General features: G+C 38.9%; 3 protein-coding genes across 3 annotated transcripts in view; all 3 read left to right on the top strand.

Annotated features, from left to right (window-relative positions):
• The first annotated feature begins 209 nt into the window (after positions 1–209).
• LOC137968904 (oncoprotein-induced transcript 3 protein-like) lies at positions 210–4,241 on the top strand. Its single transcript, XM_068815372.1, has 7 exons — positions 210–240; positions 755–811; positions 1,523–1,639; positions 1,735–1,860; positions 2,582–2,987; positions 3,464–3,643; positions 3,866–4,241. The coding sequence occupies exons 1-7, from the start codon at positions 210–212 to the stop codon at positions 4,239–4,241; spliced, it is 1,293 nt and encodes a 430-aa protein (XP_068671473.1).
• Positions 4,242–6,027: 1,786 nt separating this feature from the next.
• Positions 6,028–8,692, top strand: LOC138013091 (CUB and zona pellucida-like domain-containing protein 1). The gene is made up of 3 exons (XM_068860056.1): positions 6,028–6,249; positions 7,231–7,630; positions 8,294–8,692. Exons 1-3 carry the CDS (start codon positions 6,102–6,104, stop codon positions 8,394–8,396), a joined length of 651 nt encoding a protein of 216 aa, XP_068716157.1. The 5' UTR covers positions 6,028–6,101; the 3' UTR covers positions 8,397–8,692.
• Positions 8,693–9,968: 1,276 nt separating this feature from the next.
• The window catches only part of LOC138012655 (ZP domain-containing protein-like), a 7,902-nt gene continuing 5,635 nt past the window's right edge, over positions 9,969–12,235 (top strand). The window contains exons 1-2 of the mRNA XM_068859483.1: positions 9,969–10,228; positions 11,358–11,390. Of these exons, the coding sequence (XP_068715584.1) occupies positions 10,066–10,228; positions 11,358–11,390 (196 nt within the window). The 5' untranslated portion in view covers positions 9,969–10,065. The remainder of the gene's footprint in view (positions 10,229–11,357; positions 11,391–12,235) is intronic.

Below are 12,235 nucleotides of genomic sequence, written 5' to 3'. Positions count from 1 at the left end.
ATTTTTGGGTGGCAAACATTTTTGCGTTTGGCCACCTTGTTTAATTTTGTGCACTTTGAACATTTTTTAACGTGTTGGGTACGATTTGGATTCTATCAAACTTTTTTTTTTGTTCTTGTGTTTGGTGACGGTGTTTTGTACGTTTGGACAGATACTTAAAACATGTTTGACGTGCGCATGTGTGCTGAGTCTACTAGTTTGTTCTATCTATGGATACGGTGTCGTTTCACGGCACTCTGGGTAATTTAGTAGTCCACAGTTCTTTGCTTTTTTGGAGTTCATAAAACACCAGTGTTTCAGGGTGATTTATGCCGTTTGGCCACTCTGTAAATCATCAACATGCGTTTTACGGCGAAACATTTACCGTTTGGATAGACCTTTAGGAAGCTTGCAAATCTATATTACGTTGGTTAATTTATCCTTATCAACTTGTTTTACATAAAAAATTAATTTTGGTGTTCCACTCGGCGACGCTGCGATGGTCAGGCCATCTACCAAATGGAAATACTGATATCCCCTACACAGCTATTTTTATTTACTCAACAGATTGCGTTATCCGGTCCTCCAACACTATCCCTCGATTGCTTAGATTATTCACTTACGTACGATGTAGTAGTCTACACCTTTTCACAGACCTTTGGAAATTATGGCATTTGAATACACTTAATGTTGATCAAACTACAGTATAGAAAGGAAGCACATAATCACATACTAACTGACCATATTACGATTATTTGTTTGTTTTGGTCTCCAGGGAAACTTGTCAATCAAAATAACGCAAAGGCTTACGTAGAAGATGAAGGCAGTGGGCGTAAGTATTTGAAAGAAACATGAACGCAATTCAGCTATGTAGACCCCCGGAAATGAACCAATCAAACATGCCACGACAAGACCTTTTAGGCCAATCACAAAGCAATGGGAAGCAAAACCTAAGTGATATCTGGAAGTAAATCAAACTTTGGCCAGAACACAATAAGAAAGGGAATTGTTGCACTGAGCTGGTTTGAATTACTAGTGAGTTCTTAAGTCAAACCACTGTGGGAATCACTCCGTTTTTTTTTCCAGAGCCACTGAGTCACCATCGATAAATAAGTAACGTCTCCTTGCTAATGAGTAATATAAAGATTTAGCCAAGCCTAAAAACGACTTCAAGAAAGCATCTGACCTCGATGAGCTTTAAACTTGAGCACGCGATACGGTCACGTGATACTGGTCAGCGACTACCTTGTTTTGACAGGTGTCAATTAACCATAACATAGATATGTTCCTGCCAAAAAACGTGGGTTGCACCACATAGTTTGACATTGGCATACTTGGAGGGGCGGACGTACGGTCGCACGGTGAACCGTATTTCTTACCCATGATGCTCCGCGCGGAGATCCGCTATGGAAAAATTAATTAGAATAAACGAAACGCTTGTACAATTAGTAGAAACAAAAATGTATGATTAAAAGAACAATAAGAGACGTGATTATCAATATCCTCAGTTTTCTCTTTGCTTCCTCTTGTGCTGAACCTTAAGCCTTTAGCGCCTGTGATAGTTCACCTTGTAGAAACAATGGTACATGCGAAGAGGATGGATTTAACAGCTTCCAGTGCTTATGCTTAAAGGGATATACTGGCCCAAGGTGCGGACAAGGTAATAACATCATCGCTGATATAATTTTATTTTTCCACTGATTATTGCCGGTCATTGTCCTGCAGATATAAGCAAATTTCTTTTTTGGCGAACAGATATCAACGAGTGCGACTTTGGCAATGGCGGATGTCAGGATGTTTGTGAGAATACTATCGGAGGGTTTTATTGTGAATGCTCGGATCTCGAGATGAGCTTGGCGAAAGACAAGAGGCACTGTATTGGTACGAACCATTGTTTTCTTTTCCACTTGTCTCAGCCAGGAGACTATGACTGCAGTAGAGAAAAACTAAACCGTTTTCTCAATCCGAAGTACTATTAGATGTGTATTTCCTGCGTAATTTCAAAAGTCAATCTATGTACTCACTTGAGTGACTTGATCGAAGACGTTGCGTGTTGATTGGCTACTGAAGTTAACAATAGATGGCGAGGGAGGCTATTTTCATGATAGAAGGTCCAAGAAAACGATAAACTATAACTCATTCTAGACACTAGTAGTTCAGTGGAAACTCCAGGTCCTGGGCTTTTGTCTCAAACCTTTATTGTCCAAGCTAGGTTTGCGGCCACAATGTTTCTATTTCCTACTCATTAAACTGTAATAAATTTTAGTCTAAATAAAAAGATAGGTTTAATCTTCAAGCTTATCGATCGCATGCTTCAGTTGAAGAGGTTTAATCCAAAGAAATTGAGAAAGATTTCACATTGAAAGCCACAAAATAAAACGAACGAGAAGAAAACTCCTTTTAGACAAATGATCGGATACAGCCGGCTCAAACCGTTTCTGCAGGTCGACTATTTGCGCTGGGTTTTTTCTTTATTTGCATGAAAATTTTTCAAAATTCGAGATAATGAACGCCTCATGTTCTTCGTTGACCCGTAGGGATTTTCAACAGTCGTAAGCCTTGATGTCAAATAACTGTTTACTGTTTAATTCCATTTCTGCAGCTGAGGGGGTTGAATTGGATTGCAGAAAAAATGATATGACACTCACTGTACCCAAGTCCCTTCTCAAGGGTGTTGACCGGCACCATTTGATTCTAAAAGAAAAAGACTGTTCGGCCTCTGAAAACAGGACTCATTTCTTCATGACAACTCTGCTAACTGGATGCAAAACGATGCTCAGACACCGCGGAAATTTCGCTATCTACAGTAACATGGTGAGAGAAATCCCAATCAAGCGACATCAAACCATAACACGCGTGCGAGAGGTTTCCATACCATTCAAGTGTTTCTACTCCGAATATGGCTCGGTGTCATCTGTCGGTATCAAGCCAATGAACAAGAAGGTTATTTTATCTTCCAGGGGATTTGGAAAATTCACCCTCACTTTGGACTTGTTCAAGAGTTCCTCGTAAGTTTCTAAGAGTAAAAAAAAAGCATAAAACATTTGTTCTAGTTGCAGCCTCAGTGTGCTGAAAACTAAATTTATTTGTAAAGTTTCCAATTTTCCTTTGTGCAGCGGAACAGGGTAATGGGTGGGGTGGAGGGGGGGGGGGTGGGATAAAGGAAGATTTTTTGACTCCCATAATAGGGAGGGTTTCCGTACTGAACTTATAATACCATATTAGTCTTGATATAAGAAAGAAAAAACTCTTCAAAGTCACCACATTACTTCATGAATATAAATCGCTAGTTGCAAGTTTTTTCTGTATAAAAAAACCAATGTTATTAATCCAGCTTTATGTAACGATAGAGAAAAATGTTTACAACTTGGACGTTTATCCACGAGGTTTTTTGTGACGCCTTTGGAATTTTCTTATCAGGCTAAATTTTACCTTGTAAATATTACTTCATCAAAGCAAATTTTTTCTGTGTTATTTTGTTTAGCTACGGAAGTGCATACACCAAAAACGATTTCCCCGTTACTTTGGTTCTCCGAAAGAAAATGTATTTTATGGTCCAAGCGGACACTGATGATTCCCGATTGTCAATTCTGGCCTTGGATTGCTTTGCCACGCCCTCTCAGGACAGAGATGCAAGGCCCAGATACAATCTCATCAAGGACGGGTAAGGGATGACATTTCGGTTTTGTTTAATTTTCACTTGACAATACCAGTCTTGAAGCTACTTAGAGGTTTTGTGATTTGCTTTAATTGCATTGCTACTTCTGTCACTGGGTTAGATCTTTAATTGATTATACCTTTTCATGGGTAAAAAATATCACCCCCGAGAAAAGAGACAGATGGGTGTTTTTTGTGTGTTTTTAACATTAATCATGTTTGTTGATAGATGCCCAGTTGACAACACCGTCGAATTCCTCCCTTCTTCCGACCCCCAGTCTCAGCGTTGGAGCGCCGAAACCTTCAAATTTGTCGGAGAACACTCCTACGTGTTTATGCACTGCAAGGTGAAAGTGTGCAACGCAACGGATCCGAATTCTCGTTGCGCTCAAGGCTGTCAACCCAGCAGAAAACGTCGGGGTCTTTCTGATTTTCCTGGTGATGTGTACCCTCTTGCCCAGGGCCCGTTCGCATTGAATAGAGAGAACAGAGGGGCTGAGGCGAATGAAGCACTTGAATCAGATCAGAGCATGCGCGGAGCGCAGAGTAGTAAGTATATTTCGGTTACATTTAAGGGGTTGCTCAGGATACTCAAGCTACTGTAACGAAAACGTTTGCTCCCTGAGCAAACTACTTGTCAACACCGTGAATGCAAACAAATTGCTTTATCTATTTCGATAAGTCGATCGTGAAATAATTCAATTGCAGTTTTGGAAATATCAGGCAGAGGCTCATGTAAAAGAAAAAATGACAAACCAATCTTCGATTTTCAATTTCTAGGTATCCAGATGCCTCTTATCGTTGCAATGGCTGTTGTTGTTGGAGTATGTGTTGTGGGGATGTCTTACATGACGTACCAGAATAACCGCAGGGCAAATGTACACCGGTATCAACCACTTTGATCCAGGCTTCTTCCGCGGTCTCTTCTTACTCAATCATCTTCATCCGATCCGAAAACTGAAAGATCTATATTTTTTTAAATTGCCAGTGATTTTTATTCATTCATTTTCCCTTTCTCATTGATTTATTTCTTAATGGAATTCTTAATGATCTCTTTGTGTAAGTTATTTCATGAAGTGGCAAATTTTAATTGCTTGATCCAAGCCCTGTAAAAATATATCAATACCTCAGTTTGGTTACTGAAAGAGGGCCTAGATAAGGTTTACAACAAACTGATTTTTATCATCTAACTTTTAGAAAAAATACAGTTAACAGTGTTAACGTTTTTTTTGTTTGTTGTTGTTTTAGCTGCCGTTAAATTGGCGCAAATTTTAGTTTACACCTGCTGATCTAGGCTCTCTTTAAAAGGTTATTCATCTTTGTGAGCTTGCCAAACTGTTTTTAATCACAAAAGACGGTTTTACTTTTTATCTGCATACAAGGTCCATGTACAAATGACTGACACATTCTTCGAAACAGATTTAGCGCTCATACTTAGGTTATCCTGTTCAGGAGTTGAGCGTAGCACTCGATTTAGGCACATATTTGCCCTGCAGTCGAGAAACAGTGTGATTATAATAAAGTTTGAAAATGCCATTTGGTTTATTTATTGTTCGTAGTGGGCTCTGAAGCAACGTTTTCCTCATTAGCAGAAATCATCCTGAATGAATTGAATGTTACTGAAACCAGATAATCCAGGGAAAAGGACTCTTAAATTGCATCAAGACTGCTGGGACAGTTTTACTCAGTTGGGTTGCATATCCATATCTGTTGTCTGTTATGGTCTCCCTTTGATAGTGCTCTCAGGGTGTCAGGTCTCATGAACATAAAAATTTTCACACTCTTTCGCATGTACTTGAAATGTTGATGACAATGGCAACTTGAAAAGAAGCGTTTTAAAATTGCGAGTTTTGTGGCAAACACGACTATTCATCGTGAACACGGATAAGTGAAAACAATGACTTTGGAAACTGATAACATAAAAAGTGGGGAGGGGGGGGGGAGTATAAAAGCATTTTTGAGTACGTGTGAGAGTGAATGGGTGTGTTCAGATTACGTCAATAGATCTGTCATTAGCTCCTTTTGTTCGTCCACTAAAATTTTCACATTTTATCATTGTTATCTGTGTCTTTAGAGATTGCTTTCAAACCACCTATAGGAGAAAATTTTTCAAATAGATGTGGACTTCGAACATGCGATAATAATAAAAAATCTAGTTAAGAATTGCACACGACGATCCACTCCAGAGAGACCATCAAAGTGTAGAATGATGCAAACCACGTGAACGAAGCTGAGAAAGGCAAATGGTTAGATCGCATGTTGAAGTGAGGGAGACGTAAAACGGGTGCTTGAAATTCAAGTGCATTTTTCCCGTTTTCTTGATCGAATTTGAAAATTTCCATTCTAATTATGCGTGACAATGGTAACCACTGAAGCATCTGATCCTTGGTGCATAAATTATGCTCCTTTGACAAAATGACGACGGCAGGAGACGGAAAAAAATAGCTCAAAATGATCATGTCATAATGCTACGATCGCCCGTATATGTTGTAGTTCTTTTCCTCGTTGTTATAAATGTAAATAATTCGGCAGAGAACCTCTTTAGCTATGGAGAATATTCAAACCAATATACAATTTATCAAGTAGAGAATGCGGATCAAACAAACTCGAAAGGTATGCTTACATGTTAGTCAAACGTTACGACTTGAAATTGTAATGAGTACATATAACCTTTGATTGTTATGTTTTACGTAAATAGATATTAGACTACTTTTCCTTAGCTACTCTCGGAATTTACAACTGCAACGTTTGAGTTATCCTTATGATGTCCCTGTTTGAATACAATCACCACTGAGCACTTGTTTTTCCTACAAACGAAAGAATGCGGTTTGTATGTGACCGAGCTCGTACTTTCTTGTCTCATCCTCATATTTCAAAGCATTTTCTGTTTCACGAAAATATTTAAATCAATCAACGAGCAAGGTCGCATGTCAAATGGCATATTGCTAGTTGTTCTCATATGCGCAGTGGTCGTAAGGACCGCAAGGAGATCACAAGTGTTGTGCAACCAGGCTTTAACTTTTACATGTAACTTCTTAAACAGATTTTTATTTCAAACCGAGACGAAAGTAAATTTATATCGTTATGCTTATGAAGTTCCTGCATTTTGGAGATCTTCTCGTTAAAATCCGGCCGTTTTTAATTTAGTGTCTAAAGTAATTTTGCAATTGTTTTGGTTCTGCTTGGTGCGATTTGTATGTGTTCGAACATTTCGCTCCACGTTCTCAGCTAACCCAAGACAAAAGCAAAACTAATTGTGACTTGATCACTGACGCTCTGCCGCGCTGTATGTTTCTGCTTTGCTTTGTGAATGACTCATTTAACCCTTTGACCCCCAGGAGTGATCAGCATATAACTTCTCCTCACAATTTTAATGAAATGTCAGTCAGACGAGTATTGAGAATGAAGATAATTATCAGCTTGAGAGGTGTAATCTTGATATGACACCGAATTCGCATGACAACCCAAAAAATAAATCTATGGTTCTAGTTAGGAGAATAAACGTTTCGATCTTGGGAATGAAATTGTTAACGTTTGTTATTGATTGGTCAACGCCATTAACCTGTTTTGCATAATTAATGTCTATCTCCCCAGATTGTGGTGCAGTTGTTAACTGTCATCCAAATGAAATGTCAATCGCACTTTCCAAGGCCTTTCTCTCTGGTGTCAGCCTAGGGAATCTGGGTCTTTTGGACTCCAGCTGTAAAGCAGTTGACAACAATACACACTTTACTTTTACGACATCGTTGATTGGTTGCGGTACTTTAAGCAAACACATTGACGCCAGCGTGGTTTACAGCAACGTGGTTCGTCACGTGGTTCCACCGACAGCAATTATCACTCGTACACCACAAGTGAAAATACATTTCAGCTGTCATTATTCCAAATATGGAGTGGTTTCAACTGGTGAAATCACCAATGGAAACGGGCAAGATACAACTTACTTTGAGAGCCAAAGATTTGAGCCTGAAAACAACGTGTGTCAAAAAGAAAGGTGTGATAGCTCCGATTCCCTTATTCTATAGCTTACAGTGCAGGCGTCTTATTGGGGAAATTTGCCTGCAGTCTAAAATATCGAGTCGCCATGTTGGATGGATGTTGGGAGGGAATGGGACGAAGAAAGGAAAAGACCTGGATCTCGGGAGATGATCTCAAAAAACTTGTCTCTAATTGATGCAGGGACAGTAGGTGTACTTGTTGATAGCAGCTGCAAAATAAGGGCCAAAATTTATTTTGAAGATTTTTGATAAACATAAAAGTTGATAGATGTTTCCAATACTGAGCAGAAAGACGAGGGTCATTTCTAAGGCAAAACGGAGCACTGACAGAGGGAGGGGCGGGGGGATAAAGGGCGCACCGTCGGCTTCCATTGATACCAGCCTCGTAGCTGAAGAAACTACCGACGTTAAATCAAGTTACTTTACTTTTACCTTTCTTTAAGGCACAACCGACGTCAGTTTTCATTTAATAATCACTAAAAGCATGTTAAGGCTTATTCTTTGTTCATTTTATTTCCTTCATTTCATGAAATTTTCAATTCTGAAGTTATACGTTGGGGTGAGTTAAAGGTTCAAATCTAATTCTCACAAATTGTAAGAAACCTTGTTATGCTGCCCCCGATTTTAGTACTAACATGTTTTCTTCAACTTCTTTTCAGGTTATTCTCATATTTTCGTAATCCCACTTGTCCGAGTAGATTGCTGGCTCGTTCCAGGAATAGACTAAAGCACAAGGGACACCTTAACAGAGGAAAAGAATGATCAAGCGTTTTTATAAGCTAGACTCGGACACTGAACATTTCCATGTTTTCTCCGTGTCCTGTCGAGGATCAAGAACGACACTTCATTCTCTAGCTATTGGGCAGAGCCTGTCTTCAATAGAGAGAGCTCAGTAGTGGCAAGCGAATGAATTAAACTTGAATAGTTTGATGAATTCTTGAGAAAGTCCACTTTAGCAAAAAAATAAAGAAAATATTGGAACTCTTAATCAAGCTGTGAAGGCTTTTCAGAAGTTTGAAATGGAAAGATCTGTTAAAATAAAATTTTCAATAACCGTTTATGCTTAGTTTCTTTTCCGCAATCCGCATACACTCATTCGATTCGGCTCATTTATGAATCTTTATTCGGCTAGACGATGCGTAGACTAACGAAGCTTTTTTCTTCTGGATTAATACGCCCGTCACCGGCAAAGTTTTCTCTTATTCAGTTCCCTTCAAGATTTTTTCCACTACTGTCAAACTGGCCCCAGTTGTTCGATAGGTGGATAGCACTATCCACTCGATAAATCACTATCCAGTGGATAACTCAATTGGTTTTGCTCGTGTTTATCGGCTGAATAGTGATTTATCCGGCGGTGGATAGCCTTATCTGCGTTATTCACCTTTCGAACTACCGGCCCCTGTTATTTAGAGCGGAGCATTAAAAAAATGCTCTATTGGGAAGTTTCTTGTTCACAAGCTGAAAGCATAGATTTATGTTTACATAATAGGACAAGTAGCTTTAAACGAAAGGGTTAAGTTGGAAAATAGCGAGCGATATTGTCCCAGTTCATTGAAACAACGCGCCATAGTTAATCCAGCTAAGATATTGACGATACGTTCTCTTGTTTTGATTCCTTTAGCTGTTCATCTTTACAGCAAAAGGTAAAAGCTCTCCTCAGCTCATATCCCAATGCATGGGTAAATATCTTTGCATTTGAATGGCGACGAAATTATTCGGCATTTTTGTGCAAAGGTAATTCAGATCAGAGGGATTACTTAAGAACAAAGTTCGCTTTCCTTTTTTTCACGATAGTTAAATTACCTATTATCTGTAGTTAACCAAATATACGAATACGGAAAGTCAAAGTTCTTGTCACGGTTAAGTCATCTTTTTGTTTTCAAAATGCGATTTTTCTTTTCACTTTCAAAGCTTTGCATTTAATTTTTAGGGTCAAAAAGGCCAAACACCCGGTAAAAATAAGCGTTTTAGTAATTTTCTTCTAGTCACTTAATTGAGTATCCTGTAGACGCAGAAGTATTTCCCGCGATCGTTTCTCTCCCCCGAAAAATAGCGGTTTTGAGTTGCAAATTGAAAAAAAAAAGGCTCTCGAAGAACTGGCATGACTTACAAAATCAGTAAAGTTTTTCTTAGTACTCGTTACTCTTCGTCAATTTTCTCTTATGCTCTTTAAAACATGGTTTCCTTGTACATGCGGGCAAGTCATTTCACGAAAAAAATCACTGAAACTCGAATATTTGCAAGCGTATTAACTTACGCATGTCGTGGATATGGTTCACTAAATTTTCCGTGTTTCAATTATTAAAGGAAATAAGCTTTTATCTTTACTCCCTCGAGATATGCATAATTTTGTTGACAATGCGGACAAAATGATCGCAACATCCAAACATGAAATCGTTCAGGTTTTAAAAGGAAATTTTTCGGCTCTAAAATGAGATCATGCACAACAGCAGCCTTGCTTATAGTTCAAATTTTCCTCTTGTCGGCGAATACTCATGGAATCGTATATTACAAAACTCCTCAAGACGCCAGGAAAGGTTCGACGAGAGAAACTCAACTAACTGACAGAACCTCCCATCATCTTCTTGCTGAAGGTAAGTTTAATCATCAACATTTTAAGCTTAATCTTTAATTTCTTAGGACATTGTGTTGGTTACGTTATCTTGGACACGATGAAACGCTATTTTCTTTAAGAAACGAACTAGCTCAGATGACATTCCACATCACTAATTTCATAGTCCAGACATAACTAATTTTGCAGTCCAGTTCACTTCATCTTTACAACTTCGTAATCGACAGAAAATTTTGAGTGTCTGAAATGAAATAGATGTGAGGAGAAAGTAAAACATTGAATGGATTTGAGGAGAAGAAAGCGATGATAGAAGCACAACGTTTAGCTTTGATCTGATCATTCCATGATCTTATTTCCACATCATCTCCGGAATTTTCGTAACCTATGGTGCATGTTAAATGCCAGACAATTCGCTCCCTTTTTGGACTAAGTCCCGGATCTTACATGAAAACCTAAAAACCTAACCTTAAAACGCCACAAAAAGTAGTGGTTAGACCTAAATTAAAAGATCAGTGCCAAAGTCTTCACCCCGAAAACCAATGCTTCAGAAATAGTAATCTCAAGGGGCGCGAATAGCCTTAAGCTGATTGGCCGTGGGGCAAATTGTCCTCGATACCGTGCATATGTACCATCATGGCTTCAAACCACCGACCACCGGTGGCTCAGTTGGTTAAGCATCGGTCTTTCGAGTGGGAGTCGGAGCAGGTCTTTAAAAATACCGAGGAGAAAGTGATGCTCTTCAAGTCTTCTCGGATATGGACTATAAAGTTAACCTTGGGCCCCGTCTTAAAGCCCTCTGCCTGTTAATCGACACTTTGGTACCTTAATTAAAGAACGCACACACTGTTTGTGACGAGTAGGGGAAGAATCCCGGTGTAATAAGAGCGGTTTTGTTTACCCCTACCCAGAGTAAAGTACCGCTCATCTTCTCACTGAAAATAATGCAAATCCGCTTTTGGTGTTTGAGATGAATAATTAAAAATAATATCTCACTTAAAACGCAGATTTTGTTGCTTTTAATTTAGCCTATATAAAGAAGAAAAAGCTATGCAGTCATACGGCTTATATTATGCAGAACGTTCTGTTGCGTGGTTCTTCTTAATAAGATACTGATCGACTCATCTCGAGCTGCTTTTCCCCTTTATTTACAGATGAAGATGTTGAGTTTGGTCAAGAGGAGTTACGTAAGTTGCAAATTTTAATGACAGAACGTTAATACCGCAACTACTATAGCGTATTCATGTCGAACGTTTGTTGAACAACAATAAGGGCGTGTGCGCTGGATCGTGGATGCATAAAAGAAATAATTGTAGGATTTGCCAGTCTTTTCGAATGAAAGTCAGAAACAGTAGGCTGTCTGCTGTTCCGGAGCTTTGAGGGACGTTTAAGGAATATACAGACTGCTCGACAAGAGTATAGGGGATCTGAAGATGTCCACTTACGCCCAGAAATGACCCTAATTAGATGCACGCCCAAATTGACATCCAACAGTGTCCCTTTGAAACCTATTTCAGACAATAAGGTAAAGGTTAGCGTTAGCTCTAGCCTAGGGTTGGTAAATGAGTAGAGCTGTTTATCCTTACTTGAGGAGAAGATTTTGGTGTTAATTAGAAAGAAAAGGAAAGGAAAGGAACTTTTATTTAAGTGTCTAGTCGTTCTAGTGTGTGGAGCAATAATTGGGGACACTGACGGTGCCTTCTATTGTTATTGTGCATACGTTCTGCGCATCGCGAGATACTTGGGTTTCCTATCGGTATTGCTTACCAATACAGTGAAATTTTTGCGCTGTTTAAAACTATCCGGAGAAAGTAGATCTTAGTAAGTACTCTTAGTATCCTAAAAGAAAATTGGAAGTAACCATGCATTCTTGAGAGATAATTAAGCTTCAATTTGAGAAAGAACACCATACATTGCTTTGTATTTGAAAGCTTTTACGAATGTTATTCATCAATTATCTTTGAAAAATTCGTGGTTACCCCCAATGTTCTTTTTGGATTTCAATAACACTTGTTAAGATCTACATTTCCTG

Source organism: Montipora foliosa, chromosome 8 (assembly GCF_036669935.1).
Source record: "Montipora foliosa isolate CH-2021 chromosome 8, ASM3666993v2, whole genome shotgun sequence".
NCBI classification, from domain to species: domain Eukaryota; kingdom Metazoa; phylum Cnidaria; class Anthozoa; order Scleractinia; family Acroporidae; genus Montipora; species Montipora foliosa.
Note: the sequence above shows the minus strand (reverse complement) of the source record. Positions and strands in the feature narration are given on the sequence as shown.